At 51.2% G+C, this 16,001-nt stretch overlaps 2 protein-coding genes across 2 annotated transcripts in view; both read right to left on the reverse strand.

Moving 5' to 3' along the window:
• LOC108500448 overlaps positions 1-5,760 on the reverse strand; it is an 8,178-nt gene extending 2,418 nt beyond the window's left edge. Inside the window, exons 1-10 of the mRNA XM_017821381.1 lie at positions 5,661-5,760; positions 4,152-4,343; positions 3,195-3,386; positions 2,916-3,012; positions 2,665-2,750; positions 1,976-2,170; positions 1,359-1,418; positions 1,233-1,259; positions 549-612; positions 281-379 (exon numbers count right to left, since the gene is read on the reverse strand). Of these exons, the coding sequence (XP_017676870.1) occupies positions 281-379; positions 549-612; positions 1,233-1,259; positions 1,359-1,418; positions 1,976-2,170; positions 2,665-2,750; positions 2,916-3,012; positions 3,195-3,386; positions 4,152-4,343; positions 5,661-5,742 (1,094 nt within the window). The 5' untranslated portion in view covers positions 5,743-5,760. The remainder of the gene's footprint in view (positions 1-280; positions 380-548; positions 613-1,232; positions 1,260-1,358; positions 1,419-1,975; positions 2,171-2,664; positions 2,751-2,915; positions 3,013-3,194; positions 3,387-4,151; positions 4,344-5,660) is intronic.
• A 4,320-nt stretch (positions 5,761-10,080) lies between these two features.
• Positions 10,081-14,528, reverse strand: LOC108500396 (complement decay-accelerating factor-like). Its single transcript, XM_017821285.1, has 6 exons — positions 14,363-14,528; positions 13,688-13,879; positions 13,057-13,156; positions 11,277-11,359; positions 10,573-10,767; positions 10,081-10,351 (listed from the first exon to the last, which is right to left on the reverse strand). The coding sequence occupies exons 1-6, from the start codon at positions 14,526-14,528 to the stop codon at positions 10,278-10,280; spliced, it is 810 nt and encodes a 269-aa protein (XP_017676774.1). The 3' UTR covers positions 10,081-10,277.
• Positions 14,529-16,001: the final 1,473 nt, after the last annotated feature.

The following is a 16,001-nucleotide window of genomic DNA, read 5'->3' on the forward strand; positions in this document are numbered from 1 at the left end:
CACCCTCTCTGCAAAGAAATTCTTCCTAATATCCAACCTAAACCTCCCCTGGCACAGCTGAAGACCACAATCCCTCAGGCTGAGCCCAGAGAGCAGCCAGTGAGCACCAAACCCTCCCGTGAAGCCGCCGGTGCCTCTCAGCGAACGGCACTTGAGAGCCCGTTGGCATTTGAGAGCCCGAAACTCCCTGAGGACGTGTTTTTAGAGGTCACCAGTGAGACTCGTGGGTACAGGCAGAAGGCTGGCACAAGCTTTTGGGCAGATGAACAAGCAAACCTACCAAAAATAGGAATTCCATGGCACGGGCTGCTTCTTCGGGCACATCGGTGCATCCCTTCCCTTCTTCACCTTGTGCTTTTGTAAATTCATGTTATAAGAGCTGAAGAGACAGAAGGGAGAAAATGTGTAGAATAAAAAGCAAATTAGCAACACAAGAAGATAGCACTAACCATGAAAGTACATACTGAAGGTACAGAGCTTGAAAGGAAACATCCACTTACCCCTAGGGGAAAGTTAAGATTTTCAAGGGGCAGCTTTGTGTCACTTACTGTTTTTCATTGTCTTTCCGCCTCATGATGATCCCAGCTAGAATTCCAAGGGCTACTGGGGGAACTAACAAAGAAGGGGAAAAAAAAAACAACTGCCAACCCAAAATTTAATGTGTAATTTAAGTGAAATACTGCAGTTTGGGCAGCAAAATTTTCTGTGCTGGTGCTGTCTGTCAACCTCAGGGCTCCCTGTGAGCCAGATAATTGCAAAATCCTTCTCCTGCCTCTGAGCATGGAGCACAGGAGCCACTGCTGAGCCTGGTGTCCTGCTGAGCTTGTCCAGGGTGTGATCCTCATTTATTTAGGGTTTTTATAGCCAGCTTCCTGTTTCTTTTGTATTTTAAACATAACACTTTCAGTACTTGGTCTCTTTTCCATGCTTCACAAATCTCTCATGCTTCAAAGTCTGCCAAGGCCTTTTAAGGCAACTTTGTCAATTAAAGAGTGACAGGATGTGCAGGTTTTGGTTGGTTTCTTTGGCATCTTTCATTTCACCCTCAATTTATTTAATGTTTTATACTAAGACAGCTGATCCACCACCCAACAGCAGAGAAACCCCTAAATCCTTTCCAGGGACACTCAGGAGTGGGGGGAGTGAACCCAGTCAACCACTGACTCCAGGTATTTAACAGCAAATGACAGCTTTGGGTTAGGAGAATATATTTTCAATTTTAAGCTACTTACCAATGCAACTAGGGATGAGGATACTTGCTAGGGAAGAAAATTATGAAATGCATGTTAAAAAAACAAAGCCCCAAATGTGGTGCAGTTACAGCAATTAACAGGAGTTTTTAGTAACTGAGCTCTTACCCAGCCAGTAAGGATTCCCTTTGGAGGATTCAGTTTGGTTTGTCTCTGCTGCAGTGCTAACTGGGGAGAGACAAAGGAAAAGCACTCAAAGTGTTATTTTATATGCTCCTCTATTTATATATAATATATATGAGTTCAGTGAGACTAAACATGGCATGGGCAGGTGACTTGTGCATCCAAGGCTAGAACAGCAGGAGCTGTGCAAGAGTCACACAGGGAGCTCTTGGTGACACTCCAGTCCTTGGGGACAGTCTGCTGTCCCACTTGGCTTTATTTCCCAAGTGTTGTTGGACATGAGACACAAATCCCTTCACTCCCTCAGCTTTGCAGTTACTGGTGCACTTCACACGTTTTCAGTCAAAATTCTGCCTGTTCCTCTTGAAGGGAAAAACGTAAAAGCAGGTCCAGCTGTGCTCACAGTGCCCCTGGGCAGAGCCTGGCACCTTGCAGAGCACATCCCTGCTGCACACAGACCCTGCTCCCCTGGAGACAAACCCTATGGAATGTCTGTCCAGGATGGGGCCCTTCCCTTTGTGAGAGAAGGGAATTAGGAGTAATTATCTGCACAGGCAAGAACAAAGCACTGGAGAATGGGGTGATTGCCCAGCAGTGCTCACCCCTGCACTCGGGAGCAGCCCCATTCCAGACTCCAAGGACCCCGTTCTCTGTTGTACAACGGAGGGATTTGTTCCCCACGAGCTCCAGCCCAGGGTCACACGTGTAGGTGGTGACTGAGTCATACAGGAACTTCTCTGTGCTGTTGCCATCGTGCTGCCCATGGGCAATGGCTGGAGGAGGAGGACAAGAAATGGCTGTGGGAGGAAGAGAAAACAGTTCAGGAGGTGGCCCCTGGGATGCTCTTCTCCGTGATGGGAGAAATCTCCAGGCTGAGAGAGGTGAGGTTGTTCAGCCTGGAGAAGAGAAGGCTCTGGGAAGACCTTAGAGCCCCTTCCAGTGCTTAAAGGGGCTTCAAGATGCTGGAGAGGGACTTTGGACAAAGGCGTGGAGTGACTGGAGAAAGGGAAATGGCCTCAAGGTGAAGGAGGGAAGGTTTAGATTAGATACACAGAAGAAACTCTTCCCCGTGAGGGTGGGCAGGCCCTGGCACAGGGTGCCCAGAGAAGCTGTGGCTGCCCCATCCCTGGAAGTGTCCAAGGCCAGGTTGGACAGGGCTTGGAGCAACCTGGGATAGTGGAAGGTGTCCCTGCCCAGGGCAGATCTTGACTTAGTAAAATCAACAAATAATTCAGTATTCCTGAGTTGGAATATCTGGTATTTCCAGTCAAGCACTGGACAATTCACTTACCCTGACAAGCTGGAAGTTGGCTCCAGACAACTTCATTTCCCCATAGGGTACAAAAGATGGAAGCTGAGCCTCCCTCTAGGATGTACCTGCAGGGAGAAAAGGCACATCCCAAAGTTTGTTGTCACCGACCAAGAACGTGTCACCACAGAGCTGCCAAGGACTCCACATGGGCAGAGCCCCATGTCCCAGTTCACCCACCAGTGTCTCTGGCCAGGCAACTGGGATGCAGTGGGCAGCTGCTTCACACTCACCCACGGTCACAGGCCACAGTGGCTTTTGCACCGAGCAGATGATCATCTGTAATAACTTTGCCATGTTCTGGACTTGCTGGAATACCACAAGATTTCCCTGGAAAAGAGTGAGATTATCCTTAGGACACCACGAGGTTGGGGGTGACAGTGTGGCAACAGCAAACCAGGAGAGTGGTGGTATTTCACGTTAAATGCCATTAAAAAAGAGCAATTCTAAAATACAGACGTGGCACTAGGAACACAGCGTTGGAGAAAATAAAATTACATGGAGACACTCACTCCTACACAGCTCAGGGACTTCTGACCACTTTAAGTTGTCCAGACAGGTGCTGGTGGGGAGCTGGTCTGTGGTGTTCTCAAAGCCTGGGCGGCAAATGTACTTCACCGTGGTATTAACAGGATAAAAATTCTGTGCTTGATCTTCCTGTGATATTTTAGCAAATGGCACATATGGAGGGCTGGGACAGCTACCTGGCAACAGAGACAACCGGAATGTCAGTTACAAAGCAAAAACAACAATATTTTGCATTCTCAACTGTGTATAAACATAAAGCCGGGTGATAACAAACAAGCCTCACTAAAGGATATGGATAACACAAATAGTTTTAAGAAGGTGATGGGTAATTTGTGTAATGAAACCAGAAAGGCACCTACAAACAGATGGAGAGAGACTATTTATATGGAGTGACAGGGCAAGGGGAACAAGGCTTCACACTGAGAGAGGGCAGGGTTAGATTGGATATTAGGAGAAAGTTCTTTATATAGCGGTGGGGAGGCCCTGGCACACGTTGTCCAGAAAAGCTGTGGCTGCTCCAGCCCTGAAAGTGTCCAAGGCCAGGTTGGACAGGGCTTGGAGCAACCTGGGCTAGTGGAAGGTGTCCCTTCCACCAGGTGGACTGAGATGAGTTTTAAGGTCCCTTCCAACCCAGACCATTGTAGGATTCTATCAGAAGACGTTCTCAGATGACTACTTAATATAAAAAGTTTTAGATGTTAAAATTTGCTCTCTTTGAATCATTCCCAAGCTACTGATCTATTTTTATTAGCACACAAATGCCAGCACGTGGCTCCAACCCCAAAGTGGGGGCTAGGAAAAAAAAAGGGGCAGTAAGAGATCCTTGCCTAAGCCACTTCATCCTGATGGCCACTCCTGATGAGGAAACCCCTGAAACAGCGATTGCCAAAGCACTGAATGTTTCCACAAGCGTCTCCAGGCAGAGAAAGGGAAATACTTACGGCCACAGAACTCCGGGAGGTGGGACCACTGGGAGTTTGTGAGGCACTGGACGGCGTCGGAGAGGAAGGGGCGTTTGGTGTAACCTGTGACACAGACAAACCTCACCGTGGAGCCCTCACTGAAGCTCTGCTTGTCTTTCACGTCCTCTGTGGGCTCTGCGTGGCTGATATTGGGCAAGGGCCCACAGTCACCTGTGGCAAAATACACTGGGATTTAGTGGGGCTTCTGCTGCCTCTCTGTCTGTTCCCCGGGCAGGGCACACTCGGAGTGTGGGGGGGAGTGTGGCACACACACAGTGGGGCACACACAGTGGGGCACACACAGTGGGGCACACACAGTGGGGCAGCCTGTGGAGCAGAGCACGCCTGGAACATGTGAAGCACACGGTACACACACATGGAGCACATGCAAACAGAGCACAGGCACCCACACAGAGCTTAGGTGCACAGGGAGCACATACATGCACAGGGAGCACAGACATGCACAGGGAGCACATACATGCACAAGGAGCACATTCATGCACAGGGAGCACAAACATGGACAGGGAGCACATACAGGCACAGGGAGCACATACATGATGTGGAGCACACACATGCACAGGGAGCACACATATGCACAGGGGAGCATATACATGGACATGGAGCACATTCATGCACAGGGAGCACAAACATGCACAGGGAGCACAGACATGCATGTGGAGCACAAACATGCACGTGGAGCACACACATGGACATGGAGTACACATGGACATGGAGCACAGACATGCATATGGAGCACAAACATGAACATGGAGCACAAACATGCACAGGGAGCACAAACATGCACAGGGAGCACAGACATGCATGTGGAGCACAAACATGCACAGGGAGCACAGACATGCATGTGGAGCACAAACATGCACGTGGAGCACAAACATGCATGTGGAGCACAAAGATGAACATGGAGCACAAACATGCACAAGGAGCACATACATGCACAGGGAGCACAGACATCCACAAGGAGCACACACATGGACATGGATATGGAGCACACATGCCCATGGAGGGGGTGCACACATGCACACACATGGAGCACGCACACACATGGAGCACACACACACACAGAGCACACACATGGAGCACACACACACACAGAGTGCACGTACAGACAGAGCACATCCACTGACACAGAGCACACGCACAGAGCACACTGAGCACACACCTTCCCACAAGGAACACACGGAGCACACGGAACACATGGAGAGGGAGCACACACACACATCCAGGGCACACACAGCCCCAGGAGCACGTACACACGGGTAACATACACTGACAGGGATAACACACCCACAGGGGACACACCCACCCACAGGGAGCACACAAAACACATGTACATGGAGCACACGCACACACACCGAGGGCACACACCCGCGTGGAACACACACGCTCAGACACATCACACGCACCCACGGAGCACACGCACAAGGTGTCCGGGCTCACCGCACCCCCAGTCCCTCCCCGAGGGCTCACCCCACGCCGAGGGCAGCACCAGCAGCAGCACCAGCAGCAGCAGCAGCGCGGGCAGGAGCGAGCGGCAGCGGCCGGAGCCCATCGCGGGTCTCCCCGGCACTGCCCGCGGGGCGGGGAGCGATGGGCAGCGGGGCCACTCCCGCAGCACCCCCGCACCCCGCCCGGCCACCTCAGCTCCGGGAAATTCTCTGACGAAACCCGTGCCTGCGGTGGGCAGTGGGTGTGGAAGACGCGGTTCCCCCCCCGTGCCGGCTCCGCGGGGCACGCCTGGCATCCCGAGGAATGCAGCGGGGCTCTGCGGGCACCCGCTGCCTCAGCCTCTCCCTCGCATCGTTTCTCTGCACCTTCCAGTAAAGACAACCCTCCCTCCAGAGCTGTCAGCTCCCAAAGGAAAAGAAAAGACCCAAACCAAAAAGGGCAGCCTGGGGGGTCTTGCTGGTTCTGGCTGTGGACCCTGGGGCACACCCCAGAGTGTGTGTTTGGGGGGTGAAGAGTGCATTCGTCCCCCAGCACTGGCTCTGCTGCATGTGGGGACAAGAGGTGACTCTTCCTTGGTGCCACCTGCCCTCTCCAGCAGCACCTGGCTCAGCCCAGCACAGCTCAGGGGCACCAGACCCTGCCAGACCCCCAAACCACCTTCACCTGCCTGTCCCAAAGAACAAACCTCCATGGAAAGAGGCTTTTCTGTAAGAACAGAGAGACAAGGGCTCTCCTCCAGCTTGAGAGGTGCCCAGAAGAGAGCAGAGAATTTTAAATCAGCCCCACCTTGAAGCTGCTAATTGGGCTGCTTCTATTAACCCCTATGCATGGGTAGTGGGGATACCAGTGTTCCCACTGTAACTCTCCCAGTTAGACTAAAAACTCTTTGAAGGAGATGCTGTGCTGCCCAAAGAGGCTCAGGTGTGTCCTCAGGCCTCGTCAGGCACAGGAGCATTTTGCCTTGGCTCCATATGGGGAAAGTGGAGCTGTTCTGGGATCCCCACCCATGGGGCTCGAGGGAAAAGCCAGAGGAAAGGTTGTGGCTGTGTTTGCTGCCTCATCCCATTCTGCTGAGCAGTGCTCCCACACCGAGCAGAGGGCAGTCAGCAGCAAACCTGCACCTTCCTGTTTGCCTTTGCTGTGCAGGAAACAGTGATGTTTCCACTGAGAAGCTCAAACTTACCTGTTTTACTTTAGTTTTTTCTCTCCACTTTCCTTTCCTTTCCAATACAATTTAAGCTCCAAGCAGATGTAACGAAATCATTTGCAATGAGACCCAGGCAGCCTGGGTAAGGTCCTCCTTTGAAATACGTACTTGGGAGGGGGATGAAGAATTATATGGACATACCTTGGCCACATATTTTTACAGGTCACTGGTGGCTGCACAAAGCAAAAGGAAGCTGTTAGCCAGAAAAAAAAAAAAACCAACACTCTGAATTCTGGGCAGTGACTTCAGCATGGAACATGGAGATGTTGAAAAGTATTTGGCAAAGACTCCACATGGTGTTGAGTCTCCTCAGGGAGTGGTTCGGATCCACTTACACCGGGAGAACCGAGCGCTGCAGCTTCGGCTCAGTGAAATCCCCCTTGCTGACAGGCTGAACCCTTGAGCCAGGCTGTTTTCCTACCTGAGGCCTTGCAGGAGACATCTGTACCTGCCCCACCACCAGGCTCAGAGCAGTCTGCCCCTCTGCACCCACGTTTGCTGCCCCGTTTTGCCCCAGTAACCGGCCGAGCACCGGCACCTCCCGCACGGCAGCTGAGCCTGGTGATAGCAGGTCTGTGCCTGCCCTGCTGCAGCCACCGAGGGCCACCGGCTTTATCTGGCTCCCACATCCCCTCCCTGCAGAAATCGGACCAAGCAGATGGTGGTGGCAGAAGAAGAGCACGTCCAGAGGGCAGCCTGACCCGTGTTTGGTGCGGGGCTGCGGCAGCGGGAGGTGTCCGGCAAAACCGGCCAGCAAAAACAGAGGTTGAGCTGCTGGAGTTGCTCCAGGCTTTCCATGGAAACTCACCCTCGGCTCCCTCCTGCTTGCTCCCACTGGCAGCAGCCTGGGATATCGCCCTCAGCTCCCAAAACCTTCTGGGACTGATCCCTGGGCTGAGCCACAGCAGAGGGGCTACAGATCTCTATCCTAGGATGGCTAAATAGGATTAAGGCAGGTATCCATCACTCCAGCTTCCTTTTCCAGAGCACTTACCAGAAACACTCACATTCCCAAGCTTTACTGCATGGATTTGCTTGCTTTCTTTACTAATTTTTTAAAAAACACGTCTAACTTAGAAAATAAATGTTCAGAGTGCTGATAAAGGACTGACTGAACAGCAAATCTGAACATTGTCAGGATATTCCTAAAAGCTGATTCCTTCCTGAAAAGAGACTAAAACATGACAGGGGAACAGCAGGCAGTTGAACTCACAGACCATCCTTTATAAACAATTACCATTTATTACTAAATGTAGATAAAATCCCAGAAAGGCTTTAGTGTTTCTTACAGGACAAAGATGGGGTGAGCAGCCAACAGCGTGAATGTGACATTTCCAGTCTCTCTGTTGCAGTGTGACAACACTGGGCAGGATATTTAGCAGTTGTATTTCTGTGTCTGTGAGTAGTCAGGGTGCTCACAGCATTACTGAGCTGCCTTCCTCCCTTTGGAAAGCAGAAGTAGCTCCTTTATGTTATGAGATTAGGAGATGCCCAGCCCACTTGTGGCTTTATCTTCCTGTAGTAGAAATATAAACTTCAAAGAACTTAGGTCTGATACAAAAAAAAGAGCAGCTTTTGCTAAAGAAGGGCTTAAACTACTGAAGATATAAAGATCAACATTCAATGTAATGTCTAAAACTCTATGACTTCCTAAAAGAAATGAGCTCATAATTCTGCAAGTTTTGCTTTCAGTACAGCCCTGCTCGGGGCAGCTGCCATGGGCGTATCCACATCCAGGCTGTGCTACAGCCAGAAATTCCTGGGAAGCTGAGGGAGCAGCTCAGCTCCTCAGAGAGATTGGGTCTGTGTTTAGGGCGGTTGCTAGTGAGCAAAAAAACCTGCGGCTGTGGAAACACTCAGTCAGGGGGGTTGTGACGTAACTGAGCTCTGCAGAAGTCCTGCAGAACATCTTGGGGGGGGTGGGATTTCTGGGAAACTGCAGCCTGAAAAAGAAAAGGCTGGTCAGATCAGCAGGGAATCACAACGGGATTCAGGGGGTTGGAAGAAAACTGCTGAAAGGAAAACTCAGGTGGGAGAGGAAAATGTGGGGATCGACCAATGCTTGCAGAAGGGATTTTCAGTCAATTTCTGGGAACATTTAAAAACACCTCACCGGTAAAAAATTACATTTTACATGTGGGACAGACCTGATCCAGCTCAGTCTTTGTCTTAAAGCAAAGTGTAAGAGCCCTAACAGGTGCAACCACTGCACGGGGCAATTTTGGAGCAGAGCAGGTAAAGGGTTTTCCTGCTTTATCCTTCCAGTGCTGGTTTGTCCACCACAGGTGGGGTAACAGATTTTCTGGTTTTGACCAAAGAGACACGAATCAGGAGTGGGCAAACTCAGCTTGACCCTGACACCAGAGAAACACTCTTCACCCACCCTCTGGCCAGGTAGGGAGACCCTCCAGTGGGTGTTTTGGCTTCATTACTTACAATAACACTCTTACAGCTCCCCCCTTGTCCCACAGAGCCAAAGTTCACCCTTTTCATGGGTAAAATAATCCTTTGCAGCGGATGGGGAATGTGGTGTAGCAGCACTTCTGCCATGTCCAGCTTCTCCTGGCTGCCCACGACCTCTCTGTGTGGAACAAGGATGGCATCAGCACTTGGGAGCAAGGGCAGGAGCCCTGGCACTCCTAAGGTGGTGCAAAGTCATCTCTTGCTTTTCAAAATGGCCAAAAAAAAAAAAAAAGAGTTAAAAAAATATCTGGGATAACATGAGGGCAAGGAAACAATGATAAATTAAAATATATTTCACACCAAGCAAAGCTTTTTTAAGAATAGGAGGTCAGCACAGTCAAACTTGAGCTGTGAACCAGATGCCCAGCCAGCAAAAGATATAAATTATACAGGGGAAACTTATAGAACAAAAGAATATGACCAAAAAAAAAAAATCACTCACTTGCACAAAATGATGCAACTTTAGAGAGTTTTAAGTTCTGAAAGCAGCTGGATTTGGGGAGAATGCCAGAGATCCCCATGTGCTTCGGAGGACACACGGATCCTTTGCTGGTCCCAGGAGAAGAGTGTTTTGGGGATTTGTACAAAGGTAGGACAAACCTGAATGCTGAGGTAGCACAGCTCCTGGACACTGAAGGGAGACATGGGGAAAAATGGAAACTCCAGGTTTTGGGGCTGGGAGTAACCAGGGAGTCCCACTGAGGAATTTCCCCGATCTCCAAATGAGCTTCCAGGACTGACCTGGTGTCTTGGAGACAGAACCAGAATGGGGGGAGGAGATGGTGTTTTGGAGTGACTTCTTATAGAGGCTGAGCTTCCTCTCCCATGATAAAGCCTTCTTAGAGGGTTGGATGCCATTTCCCTGGGGACCTGAAAGAATAAAATCCACGGTGTGGAGTTCCTTGAATGGCCTTTTGACAGAAATGTGATAAAGGAGCAAATTAAATGGGTCTGGGTTCAGTGCTGAATCATTTCAACTCACTCTGGGGAGGGACACTCCTTTCCAGGTTTTTTACTCCAAGTTTGACAGCTGAGCTTTTCTCTAGGGGACAAAGAGTGAGCATTGCAGGGAGCACTAGGTCTTGCTTGCACAGTTCTGTTCTTACTCCAGCACTGCATTTTTTCCTCTTTAAAATTGCCTTATTACTGACGTTTGACATGCCCTGTACCACACAATCACAATGTTTTGAGCCGATTCGTCCTAAATACCGAACTCATAATAAATTCTAAATAGTAATAAAGAGAAAATTGGGATGAATCCACCTTTGCACTTGGGCACAGCTCCGCTCCAGACTCCGTTGGTTTTGTCCGTGCTCGTGCAGCGGATGCTCGCATTCCCGAGGAGCTGGAATCCAGGGGCACAGCTGTATGTCACCGTTGAGTTATAAGCAAAATTTTCCACACCTTCACCATCATGCCTCCCATTGCTGATTGGAGGAGGTGAAGAGCAGGTAATCACTGCAGGAAAGAGGACGACACGAGTGTTTGTCAAAAGCTTCGGTAATAAGGAAAATACAAAATGTTCCTTGAGTCCACCTAAGATTCTTGAAGGCAATAAACATTCTGGACAACTGAAGGTGGGTAACCAGCACTGCTGTAACTAGATGGGCAACTAGCACTGCTGCCTGTCCCAATTTTCTCTCTTTTTTTAGTGTTTCTCTTGTCACATCTTTCTCCCTCTCGATACAAGGGTCACAAAAAATAAGCAGGACGTGCCCTAGCTCAGGATTCCTGGAAATCTCACCCCGCCACCTTCACTGCAACTTTTAAGTCATGAGAAAACATGTTGTTCTTGTGGGAGCAAAACTGCTGAAATAGTGCCAGCTGCAGTTTTGGGGACGGGTGGGCCACAGAATATCAACAAAAACATGGCACAAAGAGATCTTTGGACTAGACATTGGGGTGCAGGATCTAGTGGAGTGAAGTCAAAAGTAAGGTTTAATCTTACAGTTAAGGATGAATCTTACATTCACAGGTTGGAAGTTGACTCCACTCAACGTCGTTTCCTTTAAGCTGGCACCAGACGAAATTATTTCCAATTAATTTGTACCTAAGTGAAGATACACACAGAAAAAAACGGTGTAACTATCCAGAAACTGAGAATACTGCCCCCCTTCCCCATATGTGCATGATCAGGAATGTAGAAAAGGCAGTTTTAAAGCAAGCAGAGGTGCAGACCCACGCTGGTTAACAGGAGAGCTCCTCGCCTTGCTCTGCCAGAATGTGTGTTCATCTATTTTTAGGTGGTTTTCTGACTCACTGAGTGCATCTTCCACGGCAGGGCTGGGAAAAGTCGGGGCTGGCGGCTGGCAGAGCACGCAGGGAATGCCAGACAGCACCGAGGTTAAATGTGGGTTCCCACACGGGTGCATCGGGCTCGGGTTTGCTGAATCAGGGACTCTTTCTCCCTGCCTGCTTCCCGCTGGAGAACAGCGCTGGGATCCAGGCTGCCGGCAGCCAGAGCCCTTCCCACGCTGCTGTGTCCCAGCGGGATGGGGTGAGGAGGGGGGAGCTCCCTGCTGAGCACACTCAGCAGCTCCAAAGGCTGGGGCTCAGCCCAACTGCAGCTCCCTGGGGTCACTTATCTGGCCCTGCTGAAGCCCTCGGTGCTGGAGGGGCAGGGCAGGGTGCCCAGTGTCCCCCAGGGCCATCTCCTGCCCGGCACCTTGTTTGGGGTGTCAGGTGTTGGAGCTGCTTTGCTGAAGTTTTGCAAACAATCAAACAGCAGTGGGTGGCTGGTGCACCTTCTCAGCTGATCTGTGCCCAGAGAGTTGTGGACTGCCCATTCCTGGAAGTGCTCAAGGCCAGGTTGGACAGGGCTTGGAGCAACCTGGGCTAGTGGAAGGTGTCCCTGCCCGTGGCAGGGGGTGGAATGAGATGATCTTTAAGGTCCCTTCCAACCCAAACCAGCCTGTGATTCTGTGAATCAAATGCATCCACTGTGCACAGCAGGGACCACTGAGGGGCAACAGGGATCAATCTACATTTAATTAAGGTGGCTTTTGCAATGGCTTGCTAGAAGCTCATACATCTTGTGCTGACAGCTGACACCTTCCCCCATCTCTGAATTACATCCTCCTGTTCAGAAAACCTCATCATGTGGACATGCTGGGTGGTATCTGATCTTGCTTAGATGAACAGCATTATCCCTCCACCCTGGTGTGGATTTCCACAGATGAGCTGAACCCCAGAAGGGTGGGACATGCTGTCATTTTCTCCAAGTCCCGAGGGAGAGGAAAAAACCCCTCTGCTATATTTGAAGATGGGCATGACAAGCCAGATGATGCCAGCTAGTTCCTGTTGGGAGGGAGGAATACTGGCTGGAGTGGCAAGAGCTGGATTTTTCAGGTCAGTCCAGTGCTCATGGGCCCTGATTGAAAGCAGGCAGCAACCATGAGTCAGCTCCCTGAGTGATGGAATTTGTGCTTCACTGCAGCCTCCCAGCTGAGCATAACTGGATTTTAAAAGTTCCACCACAACCCCCCTTTTTTTTTTCAATACATCACAAATAACTTAAGCTGAAATGTTTTAAGTAGCTTGTTTTGGAGTCTGTATTTATAAACTGACATTACAAATGGCTCTGTTAGGTTGGACACCCTGCCCTGGGGCAGTTAAACTTCCTCTGGCTGGGCACTTGAAGGAAAAGGCAGCCACAAATCAGACCCTGGTCCCTTCCCTCCAGCTGTGTCTCATTCCAGAGCTGTATCCCAGCATCAGCACCGGTGTGGGCAGAGCCCCATCACTCACCCATCCTCACAGAACACGTCCACTCTGGCACCAAACTGCAGGTCTGTGAGGGGCACCATCCTCCCTCCAGGCAGCGCTGCCAGGGCACCACAGGACCTTCCTGGGGGGACAGACCAGGGCACAGGGTGATGGGCAAAGAAAAAAGGCTGGATCAGGGACAGGAAAAATATTGCTGTCACCTCGTCAGTCCTAATATTCCCTGGATTTCACCAAGAAACACACCTTGTTTTCATTTTGAAGTTCACTAGAACAGTGAGTTAGGCTTTGTCCTGTGCACGTGCCCAACTCAAACATCTTTGGGATCATAAATTCATTAAGGTTGGAAAAGACCTCTAAGATCATCAAGTCCAACCAAACATTTCCTAACGTGAAAATCAAACCATATCTGTTTATGCCAGCAGGAAAAAAAAAAAAAAAAGGAACATTACTGATACTTCTGCTGCTTCTGCTGTTCAGTTTTAAATAGGAATGTCAAGGAATATCCACCTCATTTTGTATTAATGGAGCTGTTGGGATGGGGATGACCTGGCTGCATTTTGGGATGCAGGTTGGGAGCGGACACTCAACCTGCTCTGAACTCCAAGGCTGCTTTTTGGGGAGCAGAGCAGAGCAGAGATACTCAAATACTCACTCCTGCACAGCTCAGCAGCTTCTGACCACGTCAGGTTCTCCAGGCAGGTGCTGGTGGGGGAGCTTTCCGAGGTGTTCTCGTAGCCAGGACGGCAGACGTAGGTCACGTTGGTGCCCACAGGGAAGAAGTTCATCACCTCATCCTCCTTGGACAGGGCAGCAAACCTCAACCTGGTTGGGGCAGTGCAGCTCCCTGGCAGCCAAGGAGAGCCAGCCTGAAAGAGCTGCCCACCAGGAGGGTGCCAAATAAACCTTGGGATCACAGGGGTGCCCTCGCTGGCCAAATAAACCTTGGGATCACAGGGGTGCCCTCGCTGCAGCGCTGCTGGAAAGCTCCTTGTGCTCACTGCAGGTTAATCCTGTTTCCTTGCCAGGCCTGCTAAGCTGTTAAATGCACCAAAGCGTGGGTGCAGAGGCATTAAGTGCTCAGGGGACAGTGTTAGTGGGACATCAGGAGCCTCAGGAATGTGCTGTGGGGCAGCACAAGAGCACCCAGCCCCCCTCCAACTGGCCCCTCTTCCAGAGCACCAGCCACCAGCACCCCAAGGAGCAGCAGAGAAGGGAAGAAGGTTTGTCCCTTGCCAGGGACAGCACAAGAGCAGCCCCTGGAAGGGGCAGGAATTTCAAGCCAAGCGAGAGAGACAGGAGCTGTGTTACAGAGGAAGGAGATATTTACGGCCACAGGGCTCGGGCAGCTTGGACCAGAGGTTGCCAGGCAGGCACTCCACCGTGTCTGGCAGCCCAGGGATTTTGAGGGCACCCTCGATGCACGTGTAGGTCACTCTGGATCCCACGGGGAAGCTGCTGGGGTGCTCGTTGCTGGATGGTCTGGAGTAGGTCATGGCAGGTGGGGGCCCACAGTCACCTGTGGCAGGATGAGACCTCCTGGGGTGAGAATTCCATTCCCTGGCCCCTTCCCCAGCCCCAGGGAGCATCCCAGGGGGATGGGATGGCCCAGGGTGCCCCTGTGGGCAAAGGCACCAGGCAGGGCTGTGAGAGCATCAAACACTGGGTCCTCAGCTTGGGGGTGGTGGCATCACCCACCCCAGCCCCTGAGCAGCAAGATGGGATCCAGGCAGGTTTCTCTGGTCCTCCCCATGCATCCCATGGCCCCATACTCACCACGAGCCACAGGCAAGCTGAGGAGCCCCAGCAAGGCCAGGAGCAGCCCCTGTGCCCTGGTGGGTGTCCCACAGCTCAGGGTGCCTGGGTGCCTGCCCAGCCCTGCTCCTCCAGACTTCATTGCAGCAATTCCTGAGCTCCTCCGTCGAGCACCGTTGGCTCCAGGGGCTGTTTCCAAAGCTGGGAGGAGGAGATGCACTGCAGCAGACTCCACCAAGCCTCAGGAGCAGTGGAAACCTTTCCAGAACACCCACAGAGGGAAACTCTCTGTCAGGGACACGGGGAGCAGCCAGGGTAGGGGACAGCTGTCATCCAGCAGGCTTGAGCCTCCTGGTTTTCCTGCTCCACCATGAGGGATGGGGGAATAACTCAACCCCTTTATTTGTCCTGAGACTGGCAGTGAGCACTGACTAGCACAGTTTTACCAAACCACATGCTCTGAGAGCAGAAGAGACACCTCCCAGCCCAAAGTTGTGTCCAGGGTAGGAAAATACCTACTTATTCACTTGCTGGCAGGTAATGCAATACAAATCTCCCATGAGCAGAGTTAGTGAAGCAAATAAAAACATTTTCCTTTTTGTTTGCTATTTTTTGCTCCGTTGCCTGACTCATTTGCAATGAGGAACGGGTGTGAGCAACTGCATCTGTGTCCTGATTAACCCTCTGACAGATCCCATGTGACATCAGCCAGGAGGGCCCAAACAGACACACGCAGGATGTACCACCCAGTTTTTATTCACATTTATGGGTGTCAGGCCCTGCACAGGAAGACACCACAGTCCCACGTGAGCTCAGTGGGGAGGTGTCACACAGGGAGGGTGCAGCCCTGCTCGTCTCCTGGTCAGGGAGAGCTGGAGCAGGTCTGGGAGCTCCTCTCACTGCAGATCTCCTCACCTGGGCGTGGTGATGCATCCCCAAAGCATCTCTGTGTGCAAAGACGGGAGACACCATCTCTCCCCTTGGGTGTTTTGCTTTCATTTTAGTAACTTCTAGAGGTGTACATCTGGCAGTGATGCACTGCTGCAAATCACCTGTGCAGGAGGTAAATGCTCCTCCTTCTCCCACTGAGCCTGGGCTGATCCAGCTGCCAGGACTCAGGGCTGTGCTGAGCCCACTGTAGCTCCCCAAGCACCCCAGGACTGACCCAGGACCATTGGACCACGCTGGAAATCTGCCCAATTTACAGCCAACAC

Source organism: Lepidothrix coronata, unplaced genomic scaffold (genome assembly GCF_001604755.1).
Source record: "Lepidothrix coronata isolate B3197 unplaced genomic scaffold, Lepidothrix_coronata-1.0 Scaffold90, whole genome shotgun sequence".
NCBI lineage: Eukaryota > Metazoa > Chordata > Aves > Passeriformes > Pipridae > Lepidothrix > Lepidothrix coronata.